The sequence below is a fragment of the Nothoprocta perdicaria genome, unplaced genomic scaffold (genome assembly GCF_003342845.1).
Source record: "Nothoprocta perdicaria isolate Ctin4 unplaced genomic scaffold, notPer1 scaffold_189, whole genome shotgun sequence".
NCBI lineage: Eukaryota > Metazoa > Chordata > Aves > Tinamiformes > Tinamidae > Nothoprocta > Nothoprocta perdicaria.
Window position 1 is genome coordinate 549,069 of NW_020455082.1, and position 15,095 is coordinate 564,163.

Sequence of the window (15,095 nt, forward strand, 5' to 3'; positions counted from 1 at the left end):
CAGCCCTACTCTAGGATAAAAACACTGGCACCTCCAGACACAGAAATTGCAGATGTTTCTCTGATCCCAGACTCATAAAGATGTAGAAAGATGTAAAGAAAGATGTTCAGAAAGATGTAGAGTTACTTGGCCAAAGACAGGTTCAGATACAAGACTTAGCTGCATATTTTGTATTTCTGGCTCGTGGTCTCCTTTGCATTTCCCTGCAAGGCATTTTTACAGTGGCAGAGGTGTCATTATGAAGGGGCTCTGGACATGTGGGGATAGATACATCCAAATCCTAAGACTGCTGCATCATCTAGGTTGGAGTAGGAAATCATTTTTGAAACAAAACACCTTGAATCTGGAGAAATATCTTTATTAGGCAGAGGGGCCTTGTTATGTTGTAACAGTAGATTTACAGCTAGCAGGTTTATGGCATGAGGCTCCTGAGAAAGAATTGTCTTTTAGAAGGTTTATGAAGTGTCTATGGTTGTCTTTGCAGCAGGCTTGGCCCTAAGAGCAAACCTCACATGTGACAGCTTGTCTTGCCTGGAGTGTGGTACGATCCCGCATCCTGTGGTGGAAAGGAGTAAGGGGATAGGATAGAAACTGGCCTCAGAAAGTGTTGTGCCAGTAGATTTGAAAGGGAGATTCCAGGAAAAGAAAGAGGAAGTCAATAGTAAAACTCCAGACGATGTTATAAAATTCTTTTGACTCAGCAGAGAGGCTGCCCACGAGGTTCTGAGGGACTTGCAGGAGATGAGTGGAGTCAGGTGCAGTGGGAACTGGAAAAAAGAGAGGAGCAGAAACCCCCTGATGGACCCAGGGAAGATTTGGTGTGCTCACATAGCGCTGCAAAGGTGACTCTGCTCTCAGGAAACTAGCAGCTAGAGTGGTGAGCTACGAAGGGTAAATAGAATGTGAAGAGCAAAAGGCTGCAACCACAAGATGAAATGCACACCTCGTGAGCAGCGGGAGCTGCACGAGGTCATGGGGATTTAGGGGCAGAGGTTTGTATTGCAGGAGACCCTGCCTAGCTGCCTGGAGGAGCTGACCCACCTCCAAGCGAGGAGCTGTTAGACATGGGACTGAGCAGAGGATATTCTGGAAGAAATCAGTAAGAAAAAGAGCTCTTTGGCATTTCAGGCTGAAGAGTTGAGCTAGCAGGCCTGAGGGCTGCCAGAGTGAAGTAGTTAGTCACATACCAAAATCCCACGACCACTGAAACAACCCGCAGTCCTGGAAGGGAAGAAGTGAAGCCCTGGCAGCAGCAGAGCAGGCAGCTGCCTTCTGCCCTGGTCAAATGCATTTCTACAGCACTGTGGAAGACTTCATTCCAAAACAGCATTATGATTAGTGGCACCTTTTAAAACAGGACTCTAAAACGTCTGAGTGAGCAGGCTGTTATCAATACAAACCAACCCCAACTTGGAAGGAGATCACTCCTCCAAACTAGCAAGCTTCTCAGGCATGCGTGTTTGGACAGTAGGACCTTAACATGAGTTGGTTTCCATCTGCCCTGCTTGGTCAGAAAACCTGAATGAGAAGCCTACTGCCTTCTGAGGGAAATCTGATTTCCTACCTATTTTTATTCACAGCCAGTTTCTAGCTCTATATCCTTATTCCAACAGTGGCCATTAGCTGAAATAGCTTTTTTTCCCCACCCTCAGTGTTCACCTCTGTGATGTGTATACGCTGATAAGTTGTGGCCAGTCTCATTTTCTGAGCTCCACCAAAGCTGAACTCTTTGTTATTGCCCCCTCTCACACTGTACGACGTGTGGGTCTCATCACAACCCTGTGATTTGTTGCATGGGTCATTCTCTGCTCCAGACATTTCCAGCTGATGGGCTCCTGCAGCACAGTGGCTCTTATCTGTTGTCCCCAACAGTGGGATCAGACTGTCTGCACTACTGCATCAAATCTCCAGTCCTCCATTACTTCAGTCCTCAAGGTCATTATAATCTTTCTGTGTTATATTCCTGGCTCTTCTGGATTGATGATAACATCTCATTTTGCACCATCAGCAAATTTCCTTTGCGTTTTCTTACTTTTTTGTGCCAAGATCATTAATGCAAATGTTAAGCCAAGTTGTTTTTGAGGCAGAAACTCGAGGAACTGTGCTGGGAGACCCCCCTCAGTCTCTCACTTCCCTCTTCAGCAGAAGCAATTACCGTGCCCCTTTCAGGCAGCTCTTCATGCACTTTATATTTCATATGCCAGCCACATCTTCTCCTGCTTAGCTAATAATTTAGTGTGTGGCACCATTTCAAATGTCTTACTGGAGCCCAGACAAGTGAGATCTACTGCATTTCCTTGGACACAAATATCCATGAACTTATAAAAAGGAAGCTATTAGGTTGGTGCTGGTGTGTGTCAAGCCCAGTATTTTATGATGTACTGCGGATGCTCAGTATCTCATGGAATGCCCTGAGGGTCTGGAGAGGGGTGTTCAGTGGGGGCAAATCACTGTAAAATACAAGATCATTTAAATTAGGATCGGAAAAGACTGGGATGTAACCAAGTTAGATGGGTGTGCAGGATGCTATCAGGTGACATTCACTGTTAGCAAATGCACTTGAGTCATTTGAAATAGTAATTTATATTTCTAGGGTCAAATAGACTACAGCTACCGGGAAAAGAAGGCAGTCTGGGGTATCGTTTTCAATGGAGTTTAGGACAGATTTCGAAGATATCTGAGTTTACTGTGTTTTTGGTCCGTGTGATTTACAAGTCTCTGTTTCATTCCTCTCCAGTGACATTCAAGTCCCTTAAATGCCATTTTCTTTGGAAAATGGAACTTCGCATCTTCTACTTATGTTTTAGAGCTGATCTTCAGTACTGCAAGTCCAAGGATTAAGCAGAGTATTGGAGGGCGTGAAGGATGGGACAGAAACCTTTTCTCCAAATGCCATAATGTTTTGTAGAAACCAGTGGGATGTTCTCCTCCAGATGCCACATTCAGCTCTGATCATTTTGATGCAGAAGGATAGAGCTGACACGAAAGACTTTGAGCCAGGTGATAGAAGTATTTAGTGACTTAGAGATGAAAGATTGAGAAGAGTGGGACAAATCAGATGAAAGGAAGAGCTTAAAAATAAACATTTGACACTCTTTACCCTTTCATGCAGGAGAAGAACAAAGGGACATCCATGTGGTTTAAAGATAGAATCAATCCATTTATAGGGAGAAACCATTTACTAGAGAGAAATATTTGACACAAGGCACAACTAACATCTGAAGCTCAGGCAGAAGGTCTCACCAAAGGCAAAAAGAGAAGAAAGGCACGAGCAATTGCATGCCTATGGGATAACTCCAGCTATGTAAGTTTAGTATTTTTATTATTATTTTTAGCCTGTCTTTAGGAAACGGGGCGTATGCAAACTCCCGTCTGGTGCAGGAGGTAATGTTGGTGTCTGCAAACTCTGAACTGAAATCACTGCAAATAACTTTTTTGAAGTTCCAGTGAACTATTGGCATGAGCCGGCACAAATTTTGCCAGGGTCGGGAGCTGAAGCCTGGCGTCTCTGCCAAGCTGTGCCAAGGAGCTGCAAGTCAGCACGCTGGGGAGACCCCAGCCCGTGGGCCCTTGCCAAGCCAGAGCAAGCCCTGGTGAGGATTAGCCCCTAGGCTTTTCTTTCACCTGAGGGCTGGGTGGAAATACAGCTGCAGGTGCAAGTTGCAGGGCCTGGGTGTGTGATGGGGGTGCTCACTGGGACCCCGTAAGGTGCAGCAAGAAGGTTCCTGCAGGCTGAGCAGGCAGTGCTGGCAAATGAGCTTTTAAAGTGGGTATTTTGCTGCACCTTGTACCCTGAACCCTGTTGTTGTCCCCTGCCTGGAGAAGAGGTTGTTTTTCACTTCTCCTGCTCTTTTTCCTTGCAGTCTATTGTAAAAGTCACTCAAGCTGGGGGGAAAACAGGGCTATTATTCAGGACCACAGGAAAATCCCTGCCTTTGTGTGTCTTTTTACAAGATGCAGTATAAGATCCTTTAAGGGTGAAGAGATGGTCAGGGATCTGAATTAAAAGGGTATCAGTGGGACTTGCTGCAGGAATTCATCCTGCATGTGGAGTTGCCCTGTTCAAAGATCAGCACTAACTCACGCTGGGCATAACCTGCTTTTCTCTCCCAACCTCCGGTCACGGGACCCCTTTGCATAATTTTTATCAATGACAAGTGTCACTTCCCAGAGGGGTGTTGCACCATGCCCAGTGGTTTTCTCTACAGTTGCATAGAAGTTTGGGGCTGGGGTTTTCTTCCCTTTCTTTCTGCCTGCGGTTTCCTCTCCCTCTATTTCTGCCTTTCCTTCTGTCTCATACTGGCACATGGCGAAGGAGGAAGGGCAGTTGCAATTCCTTTAACAAGGCAAAATGTAGGCCCCTTGTCTAGCAGTGATTACTGAGGTGCTGACATGATCATGAACCCTCTGCCCCGACCAACAGTGAGAATTGCCTTGTGCTGCTGACCAAAGTGGCTCTGCTCCCTGGGTTGTCCCTGCTGTGGCTTTCTGGCTCCATAGGGTAGCACTTTGCACAGCTCCACCAGGCTGCCATGCTTGGGCTCGTCCTCTTCTGCCTTGCCAGCCTCATTCTCTTGGTAATGACAGCCCCTCTGCTCCCTCAACTGTGTTCACAGCCCCTGGGGATAACGGTTTTTAGACTGTGTTTCACGTGTTTGTGCAGGAGAATCATGCAGGGCTGTGCTGAAAGCTACAGGTAATGCAAGACTTTGACCGTGTTTGTTCATCCCTGGCTCTCTGGAAGCTCTCCTATCCCACATGAGTTTGTTGTGTTAATCCTAAGTGATTCAGAGGTGACCGTGAGGTGTTTCAGAAGGCTGCACGGGTGATATTTGAGGCTTGATGTCTTCACCACACCTGGCTTGTCTACCTCTTCCTTCCCCGTTACTCTTTTCCCTGCTCTCACCTGTGTGCTCACCCTCTGACACTGGATTTTGTCCCGAGTACCTGACCACAGCTCGTGTGTGCAGGGAGAGGGTGTTGTTTGCTTTTCCCTAAAGAAAAGCCAAAAAGTTGTTGCATCTCTGGTTACCTTTCTAATAAGCAATGGGCTCTTGCTTCCTTTTGTCTACAAAATTTCAGTTGTAGAACTGTTTTTCTCTCTTTCCAGTCTCCTGTGCTGCTTACACGAGTGCTGAAAGCTTCACTGGGAAGTGCTGCTCATAAAAAGGCAGCTCCCCCATACCCGGCTTTGAATTCCCCCTGTTTCCCTGCAAGGTTAGAAAATCAGCTGCTTGAGGTCTTATACAGCAGGTGAATTAAAGCTGTAAGTTATTTCTTCACTCTCCCTTTATTTCAGTTCCTTATATTTATTTCCTTAAATACTCTTGTATACAAATGATCTACTTTTCCTGAGCTGCAATTCTTGCGATTCATTGAAATATCCTTCTCCATTCCAGTTAGAATGGAAAGTATTTCATCAGCATCCAGTAAGCTGTCCCATCCGGCTCTTCAGCAAATGAAGAACTGAAAGCCCAGCCGACCACTTCTGCAACAAAAGGCAGTATTTTCTCATTTCCATCAAAAACCAAGCTTTGCAACAGTGACAGTTTCCGTGATACCCACCGGATGACAATTTTCCTTTGGTCGCTGCTCTAAAGGCAGTGCCCATGGGCCATCCCACTCTTCACTGTGGCAATTGCTGATCTTGCATCCCTCAATTTTCAGTGTTTCTGGAGTTTGGGGATATACCCTACCCCTATGCTTCATGGCCATCCCTCGCTGGGCAGTTAGCTTCAGGCCTCCTATTTACCTGGAGAAGTCTGAAGCCTCCTGCAGGGTTTTCTACATGAGCAACAGGGTGATTTTACTTTTTCAAGGCAGGAAACGCTGCCTCGGTTTGCTTCTTCATGGAATAGTGCTAGTCATAGTGACTTCACTTTGGGGCTGGAGGGATGAAAACTGTCTCTCTCTCTGGGATATCCCATTGCAGGTGGAGTTTGGCGTTTGTTTTTTCAAGGTGGTGTGCAGTGGGGGACATTAAAAGTCCTTCTTATCTTTGCCAGGAGGGTAGTGAGACAGAGCTGAGCCCACAGCCGAGGAATGAGCAGGACAGCAGTTCTTGGACAGCTACATCCACGCAATGGTTTCATTATGCCAGATACTTGCTCTCTTCCAAAACAGGAACAGTGTCAATTGGAGGAAGTCACAATCCTCTTTTCTTTCTGCTTGTGCAGGCAAAGGACCCCCGGGCAGCAGCCAGGCTAGCACCCACCAAACAAAACCATCAGGTGCCTTACACAATCTACTTTGCACAGACCAGAAGGAGATTTTCTTTTTTTTTTCCCCTAGACAAGTGTCACGCCCTGGTTTATTCACGTTCAGATTGTATAACTTGCAGCCTCCAGATCTGTAGTAGGGTTAGGGGTCTGGCTGATGGGTCAAAACCCAGCTCGGACACCAGCCCCTGTTACTGCTGGACCCCAACCTGGCACCTGGAATAGGTCTCGGTGGGAGACACTGGGGTTGCAAGCAGAGAGGTTTGTAAAAACATGAGATTTCTGCTGGCTAATGTCTTGAACCTGAGCTTTCTTGGTATGCAGAGGGTGTTTGAGGTCAGGGAAAACTTATTAGTGACCATACAATGGTACTGTGACAGAAAAAACTCAGGCAACTCTTCAGTTGTCAGAGAAATGGAGCCCTTTCCTTTTGCTTTTCTCTGTTCTGACACATCTGGCTAGCAAGAGCATAAGGTGGCTTAGACAGAAATAGTTGAATCAAAGGCACCAGAAGAGAGCTGGGGGGGTCACATCTCTCTCTAACATCACCCTGAGGCCCCATCAGTGTTGTCTAGCTCCTCCTGAGGGTCGCCAGTGAGATGATTCACACCCGTTGTCACCTCTCGCCTTTTGTTCCTTTCCAAAAGCAGATTGCAGTATTTTCTCTCAGCCCTGCATCTCCTATCTAACAAGTGCTGTCTCCGAGAGCGCCTCATCCTTTGGACAGGGACCGGGCGGCAGAGGAAAAGCTCCCCAGCTGAAAGGACATTGCAGCCAACGTGAGGTTCATCCCTGCATGTGAAAGGGGGAAGTGCGAGGGGGAGCATCCCAGGCGAGGGGATGAGGCGGGTGGGCCCAGCTCTTGCTCAGCAGCCGGGTGAGCCAAACCTTCCTCTGGAATCAGGGGTGGAAGGAGTTAGTCACGGCCCAGGGAGGCTCGGCGGGCAGGCCTTGGGGGGCTGGGGGTTAGTGTGGGGCCTCCAAGTTTGGCAGCCGGTCTCGTGGCACCCACAGGGCAAGGGCAGAAAGGAAGAAAACAAAATAAGGAAGTTGTGAGTTTTGCAGTTCTGTCTTACCAACGGAGTTATTGGGAATTATGTCTAGGGACAGCAGATGCAGCCCCTTTCCTGTCACGCTATAATCGCCCCCGTTTCATCTGCAAGGCTGCAGTGAGCTGATCTCAGCAGGCTTTGACAAACCTTGTTTCTGCTCTTATGGCCCTCTTTCTTCTCTCGTATCTGTATGTTCTCTTTTATGGGCTAAGCCAGTGTGGAGAGTTAAACTGGGAAAAGATACGGGATAAGGGGGCAAACAGGAATGGCCAGAGATTAGCTGGCAAGAGGCTGCAGGCCAAAACAATGAAAATAGTACAGGTAAGGAGGTGGAAATGCTCTGTTCAGACCTAGGAAAAGGAGAGGGGCAGGACAAGCTGCAACCTGAGTCCACCAGCACCACAAAGGAGTCCAGTTCCTAGAGGACATCCGGGCCTTGGCTTCCCAATGGGGTATCCATCAAGAAAATGTAACTTAGGGTTTTAATCAACTAAAGACAAACTTATCATCTACCAGGGTCATCTACCACATCCAACCAACCTGATCTCTGTTACCTTTCCCAGGTGGCCAACAGAGTATGGCAGTTACAGAGCTGAATGTATAGGCAACGCATGATACAGAGAATCATGCGTGTGAAAACGAGAGCTGTGCTACGCAGATTTCCAAGGAGCATGGGCAGCACCGAGCAGCCATCCTTGGGGGTGGCTTTACTCGAGGACACTGCTGGCCTGATGATACCTGTTGGCTGGTTGCCCTTGACTAGGACAACCTCTTGGCACCCCTTTTGGCTGCCCTCCACCCACAGGCTCTGTCTCTCGGCCCAGCCTCAGAGCTGTTTGCCCCGGGCTGGGGAAAGCAGTGCACATTTTGTAGGTAACTCAGTATCGCAACTGCTGGGGACTCCGAGGTGGAAGGGCACTTGGGCCTAAACGGTGGAGAAGTTATAGATGGAAATTTGGGCGCTTGATTGTGGGTTGTAACGGCGGTGCCTGGGAGTGATGGTGCAGGGCGGCTCCATGGGCTCGACTCGGTGGTGGGGCAGAGGGGGCGACGCTGTGTGGGGCAGATCCGCACGCGGGGCAGATTCGCACGCGGGAGCGGCTGGGAGCGCTCGGCGCCGCCTGCGCTGGGCGTCCCCAGGGCTCGGCGGGGCAGCTCCCCAGCCCGCGCCGCGGCTCCCGCGCACACCGGGCCGCGGGGCTCGGCCGCCGCGACGCCCCGCGAGGGTGCCGGGCTGGGCTGCGGGGCCAGGGCTCCCTGCAGGCCTTTCCCCGCTCGGAAACGGAATCTGAAAGCGGTGGAGCCGGGGCCGGCGCTTCCCCTTCTGCGGCTTCCTGGCCTTTTCCAGCTCAGCAAAACGGGGCTCATCCCGAGAGCGTTTCTCCGTACGCTGCGCCCATTTCCTTGGGCGACGCCGGTGCCCGCCCCGCGGCCGCGCTATAAGAGGAGGGCAGCGGCGGCGCCCGGCATGGAGCAGCGCAGCTCGCGGCACCGGCCCCGCTCGGCGAGTCCCGCGCCCGCCCCGGCAGCACCATGAAGGTCTTGGTGGCCGCCCTGGCTGCTCTGCTGCTCGCTGCCCTCTGCGCCCAGGCCCATCTGGGTGAGTGGGCAGCGCCGCGGGCTCCTGGCGCCGCTCCGGGCCATGCCCTGCGCGGCTGGCGGGGCGCACGGGACCGTGGTGGCACCGCGGGGAGGAACGGGGGTGGGTGACGGGCACGAGCGCCAAGGCCGGGCTCTGGGGGTGTCCGCGGGTGGCACCGAGTGGCAGCGACAGGCGGGCGCCCCGCGGGGCCGGCGCTCACCGGGGGCTCTGCCCTCGTGCCTCCCTCCTTGCAGACGGCGTCCCCACCTCGTGCTGCCTCAGCTACCACTCCAGGCCCGTCCCGCGCGGCCTCATCGCCTCCGCCTACGTCACCAGCAGCAGCTGCACCCAGCCGGGCGTGATGTGAGTAGGGGGCTGCGCCGGGTCCCCCCGTGGCGCGGGCGCCGGTGCCCGTGGGGCGCCGGGAACGGGGCACCCGCGTCCTCCCGACGCAGCCTCCTCATGGCCTTTTGCTCCCACAGCTTCGTCACCAAGAAGAAGCAGGAGATCTGTGCCGACCCCCAGGCCCCCTGGGTCCGGGCGCATCTCAAACACTTCCAGAAGAAGCAGAACTGAGCCAGACCCAACAGCGACCTGGGCCGGCTGACGGCCCCTGCCCTTGTGATGGACACCTGGCCTTGTGTCTCTCTGGAGTGGAGCAACCTATTTTATTTAAGTTATTTATGATTAACTTAAGTTAAATATTTTTTGCTAAAAAAAGGAAAATGCAGAAAAAAGTGTTACATAATTTAAGTAATTTAAATGTTCAGAGCATGTCTGTTGGTGGGACTCAGGCGCTGCTGCCTCAATAAAGTGTTGGGATGCTGAAGCCTTGTGGTGTGTCTTGAATTCTGACTGGAGTCCCCAGCCTGTGGATGGGACCTGAGGGAGGGACCCCGTGTGCCCGCAGTGCTCTGGCTCGAGCCCTTCCTTCCTGTGGGCTGACTTTATTCCTGGGCCTCATGCGCATCCCTGTGGAGGGGATGTCTGTGTTGTGCTTGGGGGTCCCAGCCTTCAGGCATGCCCAGGATTCTTGGGCTATCTCCACGTCTTGGAGAGCCTGCAGCCACTGTGATGCGCTAGCGTGTTCCACTGCGCGGGGCTGCATCTCCCCCTGCTTCCATCGACACGGGTGCTGAGCCCTCCAACACCCGCGGGGTCCCGCGGCCCCCGCTGCCGCCCGCCGCAATGAGGCAGCCGGAGGGGGAAGGTGGGCACAGGGCATCCTTGTGGCCACCCCGGGCAGGGATTTGGGAAGGAGGCTGGATCCAACTTTACAAATACAACTTCCCCACCATCTGTGTGCCCGGAGCATCCCCGTGCTGCCCGCGCCCAGGCGTGACAGTGCTGTGTCCTTGCCAGCCGCGTGTGCACTGTGCCGGCGGGCAGATTCCGACTCGGAGCTCTTTGGGCAGACGTGCCACCAGGACGGGCTGTGCGTCCATGAAAACTGCCTGGTGAGTCCCGGGGCTGGGCGCCGGCCGTGGCGGTGCCGGCCCCGCGCGCGCACGGCCGCTCTCGCCCCCGCAGTACCACGCCAGCGGGCTGAGCCAGCGCGGGGCCGACGGCGAGGGCTTCTATGGCTTCCTCCTCCCCGACATCCGCCAGGAGCTCAAGCGGGCGGCACACAAGGTGAGGCCACGGGCCCGCCGCTCGGCTCTGATGTAGCTCCATAGCAGCTCCCGGCGATGCTCGCAGGAGGCAGCTGCCTGCAGCCGGATCCTTGATGGATCCTGGCCTGGCCAGAGCGGCCCGTTTCTATGCGGAACGTGTGCTTGGAGGGAAAAGGGCTCAAAACGCTTCCCCTTGGCCTTATGGGTTTCATACCCACCATCTGGTGCTCAGCATCCCTGGGGTGGCAAAGGCGCTTGCCCGAGGCAGCAGCCGGGCTGCCACGGTGCTGATGCTCACCACATCCCTGCCATCCCCAGACCTGCTGCATCTGCCGGCGTCGGGGGGCCTCGGTGGCGTGCCAGGGCCGAAGATGCCCCCGAAACTTCCACTTCCCCTGTGGCGGCGAGCGGGGCTGCGTCTCCCAGTTTTTCGGGGAGTTCAAGTGAGTGTGGAGGAGCAGGAAGAGGAGGAGGAAGGCTGGCTGGGGCCTGAATGGCCTCCCCCATCCCATCCCATCCCATCCCATCCCATCCCATCCCGTCTCATCCCATCCCATCCCGTCTCATCCCATCCCGTTCTGTCCCATCCCATCCCGTTCTGTCCTGTCCTATCCCGCAGGTCCTTCTGCTGGCAGCACCGGCCGGTGCAGCGGCTACGGGCGCTGCGGCGGGGCAGGAGCCGCTGTCTCATCTGCCAGGAGCCGGTGGCCGGGCGGCCCCGCTTCGGCACCCTGGTGTGTCCCGCCTGCCGCAGCGCCTGGTTCCACCGCGCCTGCATCCAGGTAGGCGCCGGCACCGCGGCCGCTGCGCCGCTCCGGCGCCCGGCGCATGACCCGCGGCCGCCCCGGCGGGCGCCTCTCCCCGCAGGGCCAGGCGCTGCGCTCCGCCCTGCACCATTTCCGCTGCCCGCTCTGCCAGGACACGGACACCTTCCAGGCCGAGATGTTCCGCCTGGGCATCCAGATCCCTGACAGGTCGGCGCCGGCTCCGCGCGCGCCCGCCGCGGTTGCTGTCCCGCCCCGGGCGCAGCGCCCGCCGCCGCCTCATTGCCCCGTTCCCCGGCTCCAGGGATGCCGCCTGGGAGCTGGAGGGAGCCTTCGACGACCATTACCGGCGGCACAGCTCCTGCGACGCCGCCCGCTGCCTGTGCCCGGGCGGCCGGCAGCAGGCGGATGACGAGGGGTAAGTGGAGGACAAGGGGTAAGGGTGGCACTTGGGAGGCACCAGCTGCTCTCCAGCCCTCGTGCTCTGGCCCCGGTGCTCCGGCCTCGGCACCCGGCTCTCACCAGCACCACGGTTCGCGCAGGCCCTGGCGCTTGCTGCTCTGCAACTCGTGCGGCTCGCGGGGCACCCACCGGGAATGCGGCGGCCTCGGCGAGGAGGTCGGGAGCTGGGAGTGCGGCGACTGCGCCGGCGCCGGCACCGGTGAGCAGCTCCATGCAGGGCTGAATGGGGGTGGCCGCACTCGCCTCAGCTCCCCCTGCTCTGCCCCCTGCTAGATCCAGCCGCCATGGCCTCTCCGCAGGGATCACGGCGGGAGAGGAGGCCGGGATGCTCCGAGGCTGCCCCCGTGCAGCAGCTCCGCAATAAATGGTGGGAACCCCCCGTGTGGGTCTGTGCTGGAGCGGAAAGGCTCCCGGGGAGGATTCCTAGGGTGGCGAGGGGGGATATGGCAGCAGATCGACCCTGGGAAGGAGCAGTGTGAGCTGAGGCACTGCGGGCGCACGGGGTCCTGCCCTTGGGCCCCATCCACAGGCTGGGGCTCCAGCCAGAATTCAAGACACGCCACAAGGCTTCAGCATCTCAACACTTTATTGAGGCAGCAGCGCCTGAGTCCCACCAACAGACACACGCTCAACTTTTAAATTACTTAAATTATGTAACACTTTTTTCTGCATTTTCCTTTTTTTAGCAAAAAATATTTAACTTAAGTTAATCATAAATAACTTAAATAAAATAGGTTGCTCCACTCCAGAGAGACACAAGGCCAGGTGTCCATCACAAGGGCAGGGGCCGTCAGCCGGCCCAGGTCGCTGTTGGGTCTGGCTCAGTTCTGCTTCTTCTGGAAGTGTTTGAGATGCGCCCGGACCCAGGGGGCCTGGGGGTCGGCACAGATCTCCTGCTTCTTCTTGGTGACGAAGCTGTGGGAGCAAAAGGCCATGAGGAGGCTGCGTCGGGAGGACGCGGGTGCCCCGTTCCCGGCGCCCCACGGGCACCGGCGCCCGCGCCACGGGGGGACCCGGCGCAGCCCCCTACTCACATCACGCCCGGCTGGGTGCAGCTGCTGCTGGTGACGTAGGCGGAGGCGATGAGGCCGCGCGGGACGGGCCTGGAGTGGTAGCTGAGGCAGCACGAGGTGGGGACGCCGTCTGCAAGGAGGGAGGCACGAGGGCAGAGCCCCCGGTGAGCGCCGGCCCCGCGGGGCGCCCGCCTGTCGCTGCCACTCGGTGCCACCCGCGGACACCCCCAGAGCCCGGCCTTGGCGCTCGTGCCCGTCACCCACCCCCGTTCCTCCCCGCGGTGCCACCACGGTCCCGTGCGCCCCGCCAGCCGCGCAGGGCATGGCCCGGAGCGGCGCCAGGAGCCCGCGGCGCTGCCCACTCACCCAGATGGGCCTGGGCGCAGAGGGCAGCGAGCAGCAGAGCAGCCAGGGCGGCCACCAAGACCTTCATGGTGCTGCCGGGGCGGGCGCGGGACTCGCCGAGCGGGGCCGGTGCCGCGAGCTGCGCTGCTCCATGCCGGGCGCCGCCGCTGCCCTCCTCTTATAGCGCGGCCGCGGGGCGGGCACCGGCGTCGCCCAAGGAAATGGGCGCAGCGTACGGAGAAACGCTCTCGGGATGAGCCCCGTTTTGCTGAGCTGGAAAAGGCCAGGAAGCCGCAGAAGGGGAAGCGCCGGCCCCGGCTCCACCGCTTTCAGATTCCGTTTCCGAGCGGGGAAAGGCCTGCAGGGAGCCCTGGCCCCGCAGCCCAGCCCGGCACCCTCGCGGGGCGTCGCGGCGGCCGAGCCCCGCGGCCCGGTGTGCGCGGGAGCCGCGGCGCGGGCTGGGGAGCTGCCCCGCCGAGCCCTGGGGACGCCCAGCGCAGGCGGCGCCGAGCGCTCCCAGCCGCTCCCGCGTGCGAATCTGCCCCGCGTGCGGATCTGCCCCACACAGCGTCGCCCCCTCTGCCCCACCACCGAGTCGAGCCCATGGAGCCGCCCTGCACCATCACTCCCAGGCACCGCCGTTACAACCCACAATCAAGCGCCCAAATTTCCATCTATAACTTCTCCACCGTTTAGGCCCAAGTGCCCTTCCACCTCGGAGTCCCCAGCAGTTGCGATACTGAGTTACCTACAAAATGTGCACTGCTTTCCCCAGCCCGGGGCAAACAGCTCTGAGGCTGGGCCGAGAGACAGAGCCTGTGGGTGGAGGGCAGCCAAAAGGGGTGCCAAGAGGTTGTCCTAGTCAAGGGCAACCAGCCAACAGGTATCATCAGGCCAGCGGTGTCCTCGAGTAAAGCCACCCCCAAGGATGGCTACTCGGTGCTGCCCATGCTCCTTGGAAATCTGTGTAATGCACTCTCGTTTTCACCAGACCACATGCAGAGACATCAAAAAGCCTCCTTCAAGCCACAGAGTTTACGACTTCTTGTCAAAGCAGCCCAGGAAACATGGCCAGCGTGGCCTGACAACACCAAACTAATACCACCAGCACTGAGATATGGTCGTGGCTGGAGACCACAAGGGATGTGGAAACTTGAGGGTGGTGGTAGGTGCTGGGTGCCTGTTTGGGCAGGGGAGAAGCCAGGTGCCCACAGGGCTGATCTGGGATGACTGACCGGCCTTTTCCCCTGCACCCCAAGGTCTGGAGAGGGAGAGATCCCAGCGGACAGGGCAGCCACCTGCAGATGCTGGGGCTGATCTCCCTGCACACCCCAGGAGCACCATTGCCTTCGGGGACCCTTTGCCCTGCGTCCTTTTTGAGGACAAAGTGTGAGTTTTGGCTTTCTGCTCCCCTCCTGAGGTTATTCCTGGGTTTCGGCTTGACCAAGGACAGCACATTCTTGGTGTTCAGGAGCCAGGGAGCAAGCTCCCCAGCGAGATGGCTTTTGAAACAGTCTTGTGATGAGTGCCCTGCTTCCTGAGAGGGCATGAGTCATTGAAGCCACTGGTGTGGGCTGACGTGAGCCCGCAGGAGCCGGCGCTGGAGCTGCCACGGGCACCGGTGGAGATGGGGAGCTCTGAAACCAGCCCGCAGGAGTCGGCAGCGGGGGCTTAGCGGGAGAAACGGGTTCCGTGCGTGACATTCGACGTCTGGGAGATGGGATCTGGAGTTGGGTTGTGAGTTTGTGCAGAGATTAATCTGATTTTCCAGGGGCCTCTGCACATTGATTTCCAGAGCACCCTAGACCTTTGGGTACAGGATGTGGGGAGAGATTTGGAAAAAACCTGCCCATGCCGGGCGCGTAGCAGAGGGGCTGTTCTTAACGTTATCATTCCCGGGCTCCAGACTGCTGCCTGGGCCATGCCTGCACGCTGCAAAGAGCCTTCCTGCCCTGCTAGGACACCCATGGCTTTGCTGAGGCCCAACACCACCATGGACAACCTCTGGAAAGCATCGCTGGAGGCCCTGCTTGGGATGGTCCTTTC

The 15,095-nt window shown here is 56.3% G+C and overlaps 3 protein-coding genes across 3 annotated transcripts; 2 read left to right on the plus strand and 1 right to left on the minus strand.

Annotated features, from left to right (window-relative positions):
* The first annotated feature begins 8,803 nt into the window (after nt 1-8,803).
* On the plus strand, nt 8,804-9,540 carry LOC112945411 (C-C motif chemokine 3-like). The gene is made up of 3 exons (XM_026037008.1): nt 8,804-8,870; nt 9,107-9,215; nt 9,335-9,540. The coding sequence occupies exons 1-3, from the start codon at nt 8,804-8,806 to the stop codon at nt 9,426-9,428; spliced, it is 270 nt and encodes an 89-aa protein (XP_025892793.1). The 3' UTR covers nt 9,429-9,540.
* A 500-nt stretch (nt 9,541-10,040) lies between these two features.
* On the plus strand, nt 10,041-12,330 carry LOC112945384 (PHD finger protein 7-like). Its single transcript, XM_026036969.1, has 9 exons — nt 10,041-10,062; nt 10,215-10,309; nt 10,383-10,484; nt 10,784-10,908; nt 11,085-11,247; nt 11,333-11,439; nt 11,534-11,647; nt 11,772-11,890; nt 12,221-12,330. Exons 1-9 carry the CDS (start codon nt 10,041-10,043, stop codon nt 12,328-12,330), a joined length of 957 nt encoding a protein of 318 aa, XP_025892754.1.
* A 70-nt stretch (nt 12,331-12,400) lies between these two features.
* On the minus strand, nt 12,401-13,137 carry LOC112945412 (C-C motif chemokine 3-like). The gene is made up of 3 exons (XM_026037009.1): nt 13,071-13,137; nt 12,726-12,834; nt 12,401-12,606 (listed from the first exon to the last, which is right to left on the minus strand). The coding sequence occupies exons 1-3, from the start codon at nt 13,135-13,137 to the stop codon at nt 12,513-12,515; spliced, it is 270 nt and encodes an 89-aa protein (XP_025892794.1). The 3' UTR covers nt 12,401-12,512.
* Nucleotides 13,138-15,095: the final 1,958 nt, after the last annotated feature.

What these genes read in the sequence shown, in the direction of transcription:
- LOC112945411 (XM_026037008.1), top strand. Translation starts at nt 8,804, where the DNA reads ATGAAGGTCTTGGTGGCCGCCCTGGCTGCTCTGCTGCTCGCTGCCCTC. An exon ending in CTGCGCCCAGGCCCATCTGG is followed by an intron (nt 8,871 to 9,106) that starts GTGAGTGGGCAG and finishes CCCTCCTTGCAG; the next exon opens with ACGGCGTCCCCACCTCGTGC. An exon ending in TGCACCCAGCCGGGCGTGAT is followed by an intron (nt 9,216 to 9,334) that starts GTGAGTAGGGGG and finishes TTGCTCCCACAG; the next exon opens with CTTCGTCACCAAGAAGAAGC.
- LOC112945412 (XM_026037009.1), bottom strand. Translation starts at nt 13,137, where the DNA reads ATGAAGGTCTTGGTGGCCGCCCTGGCTGCTCTGCTGCTCGCTGCCCTC. An exon ending in CTGCGCCCAGGCCCATCTGG is followed by an intron (nt 12,835 to 13,070) that starts GTGAGTGGGCAG and finishes CCCTCCTTGCAG; the next exon opens with ACGGCGTCCCCACCTCGTGC. An exon ending in TGCACCCAGCCGGGCGTGAT is followed by an intron (nt 12,607 to 12,725) that starts GTGAGTAGGGGG and finishes TTGCTCCCACAG; the next exon opens with CTTCGTCACCAAGAAGAAGC.
- LOC112945384 (XM_026036969.1), top strand. Translation starts at nt 10,041, where the DNA reads ATGAGGCAGCCGGAGGGGGAAG. An exon ending in GAGGCAGCCGGAGGGGGAAG is followed by an intron (nt 10,063 to 10,214) that starts GTGGGCACAGGG and finishes TGTCCTTGCCAG; the next exon opens with CCGCGTGTGCACTGTGCCGG. An exon ending in GCGTCCATGAAAACTGCCTG is followed by an intron (nt 10,310 to 10,382) that starts GTGAGTCCCGGG and finishes TCGCCCCCGCAG; the next exon opens with TACCACGCCAGCGGGCTGAG.